The 4,805-nt window shown below is 36.7% G+C and overlaps 1 protein-coding gene across 1 annotated transcript in view; it reads left to right on the top strand.

Annotated features, from left to right (window-relative positions):
- Positions 1–4,805, top strand: part of LOC107716506 (RING finger protein 166) — a 27,727-nt gene that overhangs the window by 14,678 nt on the left and 8,244 nt on the right. Inside the window, exon 3 of the mRNA XM_016522984.1 lies at positions 891–1,003. Coding sequence (XP_016378470.1) covers positions 891–1,003 — 113 coding nt within the window. The remainder of the gene's footprint in view (positions 1–890; positions 1,004–4,805) is intronic.

Genomic DNA, 4,805 nt, shown 5'->3' with positions numbered 1-4,805 from the left:
CACTGGATAGCTGGCCAATCAGAGCACACCTCGCTTTTCAGACCGATGAGCTTTGTAAAAATCGACGCATTTCAGAAGGGCGGGGCATAGAGGAGCAACAATAATATACATTATGTGGAAAATAATGTTTTTTTTTTTACCTTAAACCGCATAAACACATTGCATTACGCCAAATACACAAAATAATGTTATTTTTAGCAAAGTCATATGACCCCTTTAATGGTAAATAAAAGTTAAAGCAAAACAAGCACAGCCCAGCAACTACAGTCTGACAAACTGAGATGTCCTGATTTGCCATTGCGAGCTTAGAAAGACCACTGAAAACTTTTATTGTGTTAGTGCTCACTGTTTTGTGTTTGTGTGATTTGACACAGCAATTGTTTTAGATATTTAAGTTTCATAAAGTCAGCAAAACATGACTGCTGGATTTAAAAACATGACCAGCAATGAATATCAACCACTGTCTCTTTACATCCTCATCCTTTGGAAACACATGCGTCATGGTTTTACTTTCACTGTGCCGGAAACAGTGTCTTCTAGACATTGCAACAACACGAACTGAACTCTTCCAGGCCTTAGCTACAACCACAGTGTTTGGTGGCAGGTCAAAGTACACATGAAGACCAAAGGCATGCATTATGCAGATTTGTCACAAAACTTCTTAGGTTTGCAACAGAAGTAAGTTTTCAATTACTGATGAATCATTTCAGGCAGTTCAGAAATAATAACTCCATTTGTCATGCACTTTGATCTTTGCTGACCTTTTATATTCACAAACAGCTATATTACTCACTACATGAAAGGTAATATCCGAAAAAGCATAATAGGGGCACTTTAATCACATCGCAAGTTACTCATTTTGTTTTATTATGTCCCTTTGAATATCCCAGGTCACCCTGGTCAAAATGCGGTCGCATATTTCATCTTGCACAAAGGTTCAGGAACAGATGGCCAATTGCCCAAAGTTCATGCCTGTGGTCCCCACCTCACAACCCATTCCCAGGTAAGCATCACTCCAGGGATCATTTGAGGTCAGGTTGACATAATCTTGGAAAATAACCTTGTTTTTATTTTCATCAATTACCTCAATTCTCTCATCATCACCTTTTTTGTTTTGTTTTTGCTCTTGTGAATGTTGCTTGCTAGTGTGACTACACTTTGGAAAGATGCAGGGTTTCAAATGTTTTTGTATGTAAATCAGTTAAATAAATAGGAAAGTAATGCACATATCTGAAAAAGTATGACGCAGCTGTAGTGTAATGTAAAAAAAAAAGATCAGGACAATAAATTTATAATTTGAGATTAAAGTAAAAAATATGTGAATAAAGTCGTAGTATTATGAGAATAATAGCAATATGAGATTACAATTATAATATTTATAGTATATTATTGGCATTGTTACTGTATCGTGCAGACCCGGACTGGCCATGGCGACTTATTTTTCCCTGCTCATTTTCATTTATTTATTTACTTAATAGGCTATTTATTATTATTTAAAATTACTGCCTGCACAATGCACCCAAGTGATTTCAGGATTCAATATGAAAACAAAAGTAATAAATGATGAATCTGCTTTAGTCTTGACTTGCAATGCTATCATTTGCCTCATCCCCAGTGAAAGGTTTCTATAAGGAAAAGCTCTCCATGAAGACACAGTGGAATGCAGCAACCCTGGTGGCTTTTCTCTATGGATCTTAGCTCTTAAGAGGGTTTTCTATGTGCAAAGGAATGTTCCAGTGCTGGTGAAAACACCTTTGGTTATAAAATAAAAGTAAATTATTAAAGGTGTTCGTTCTCATTTGGCCTTATTAGCTGTGTAGGCCACTAGGCTTTGGTGCCTCTTTTATTTATGGGATAAGTGTAAGGGAGCTGGAATGGATTTAAAAGTTAGAAATACACAAAAAAAGGAATGGTGCTGTCTTTACCAACATTAGTTTTATTGTTCTTAAAAATGAGTCAGTTAATAGAGTAGGAGCCTACTTTAACTATTAGAACATTTCCTATTATTGTTTTTTTATGTTAAAATACCTGTGAAGAATGAAAGGTTGGACACCACCAACGTTTTGCAGTTTTTTTTGTGTAACTTTCACACCGTCTCCTATGAAAGGATGGCATTTAAGAGGCGTCATATTTTTGTAACATATTTGTGCTAGTGTTAACTTTGTAAGACTGTCACTTCCAGACAGTCCAGGAAGTTGAATATCCAGCCAAAGTGGAACTAACTTTACTGCACAGATTTAACGTTTAATCCTCCACATCCATGCTGCTGGAATGTCATTTTGTTCATTGTGATAATCACACTGTATCTTGTAATAATGTGATTGTTTTTTTCTCAAAATAATTAATATTACAACTTTAATGTCAGTGCTATGATTTTATTCTCATAATTTTGACTTCATTCTCAAAATATTACTACTTTAATCTTGTATTATGTGGTACTAAGGCTTCACAATACAAACATATATTGTTTATTTTTCCTTTGTTCTTTTTTTTCTGATCCAAAACAAATCACCGAGTAACTGAGCAATTACAGAGTAAATTATAATTTTTTTTTAAATTAATTTTTCCCCACATTATTATAGGTGACTCTGCCAACAGTGAAATCTCATTGATTAAAAATCCTGCTCCATTGTATATGTAACATCAAATATGAAAATATTCCATGATTCAACATCATCACAGCCAATTAGGACAGTTTCAGTCAGGACAAACAATACAATTATGTCAATGGAAACTTGTTGCATTGCGCCTGGTTTGGACACAGCATTTTAGAATATTTCCTCTTTCTCCCTACATTAAAGAGCAACCAATCCCACAAGTCTCTCTTAGGCAAATGCTGCCTTATGACTCATGCTTCTCTGAAGCACTCAATGCTCTTTGGGACAACAGTTAAAATGCAGCGAAGAGCTTTAAAATATGGATCCAGGACACATTTAATTCTTTACAGATACTCTTTAGACCCACACACTAACGATGTAGGTATACTTAGATCTAGAGATGTCAAACTGATGTCTGACAGTTGAAGAGAGACAGAAAGTTTTGCAGACAGGAATCTGATAAAAGTCCAATCAGATGACTCCAGGTTGAGTTATGTGTGTGCGTCTCTGTCATGCTTCACTCTTCCTTTGAAGCACAGGAAGAGCGAGAGGAGGATAAGAATTAATTAGCTCTTCAAAGCAGAGCATGTTGATGTATTCCCACTGTGCCTCTGTCTGCGAAAGTCTTGCATCATGGCTGTTTATCGTACTCTGTGGTAGCATCACACAAATATTGTAGAACCATGTTACTAATGCAGACCTTTATGCCACCCTACAAACGTTACTTGAGTAAACACAGAGACCTTGTTCAATAGCGTGTTGGTGACACTATGACACATTTCTGTCTCGGTGCCCAGTGAGTCAGTGGTTTAACAGACAGCAGTTTTGTATGGAGGTGAGGAAACTGCTTTAGACTGATTCTTTCCAAGACACCATAATGTCACATCTGATAATCTAGAACAAACTCAAGTGAGCTTTAGAGGGCTTTAGAGCTTAGAGAATATTTAAATTCAGCATTAAACAACACTCACAACCAATTTTGCTTCCATAATCCGATGAATTTGTGAACGAATCAAGACAAAAAAAATGTGGGTCAGGGCTAGGGGTGTGTGACATACTGTCTATGATAATATCGCACTTATTGTTTTAATGATGCCTTGAGAGTGTGCGCAAAACACACTCTGCATTGTCTAAATATCATTATACAAAAAATCCAGGAAATATTGAGATATCACTTTTTCGTCAATATCACACACCCCCAGTCAGGACTAGATTTTATGTTTTGGAAATTGATTTGATTAAGAAAAGTGTCTCTATTACAGGTAGGTTGGATGGGAGAAGTAAAAAAATAAGAAGGCTTGTTGACATCAGTGGAAAAGGGAAGTTGTTTCAGAGGTGGAGCAAGTTATTATATGTTGATCAAATTTTATGAAGTAAATATATGAGGTGAATTTTGATTGCATGTTGACTTTAATGAAAATCAAAATCCTTATTTCTCTAGTTCTAATTTGAAAGTAGTGACATCATTATATGTACTACCTTCAACCTTGTATCGGACACTATTTTTATATTTTCACCAGCAGGATTGTGGGATATCATAAGCTTCCTTCAAAAACTGACCAGTTGGAGGAATCTCGGTAGACAGAATGGGCATTCGATTCAGACTTGCCCTTTGGATACTGTTTGATGAAGTGGCATTAAGATTTTGGGCACAGCTGTTCAGACTTTGTCCTCTGTGGTACTTACTACATACCATGGAGATACAGAACAGTATCTGGTCATGGTGACAGTGATAGAGACCTTAAAGGGATAGTTCACCCAAAAATGAAAATTTGATGTTTTATCTGCTTACGCCCAGGGCATAGGTGACTTTGTTTCTTCAGTAGAACACAAACGAAGATTTTTAACACAAACCGTTGCAGTCTGTCAGTCTTATAATGGAGGTGAATGGGAATCACGGCTTTGAGAGTAAAAAAAAACATACACAAACAAAACCAAATTAAACCCTGCGGCTCGTGACGATACATTGATGCTCCCAATTGAGATTGTAGATAGAGTGTCAATGGTCCATTTGAGAGATAGGTGGCGGAAATGCACTTATAAGTCTGCGATCCACCGTAAAGCAAGAAGAAGAAGAAGAAGCTGCCTCACGTGCCTGCTGTTGAGAACGCGCTCAGGAGGATGAGCTCAGGACAGTTCGGACATTGAGTGAATCAGAGGTAAAAACGATATAAATACTGTTCAGTTTCTTGCACAGACCGATCGTTT

Source organism: Sinocyclocheilus rhinocerous, unplaced genomic scaffold (genome assembly GCF_001515625.1).
Source record: "Sinocyclocheilus rhinocerous isolate Xijiao unplaced genomic scaffold, SAMN03320098_v1.1 scaffold1411, whole genome shotgun sequence".
NCBI lineage: Eukaryota > Metazoa > Chordata > Actinopteri > Cypriniformes > Cyprinidae > Sinocyclocheilus > Sinocyclocheilus rhinocerous.
The sequence above is the reverse complement of the archived record's forward strand: the minus strand, read 5'-3'. Positions and strand labels throughout refer to the sequence as shown.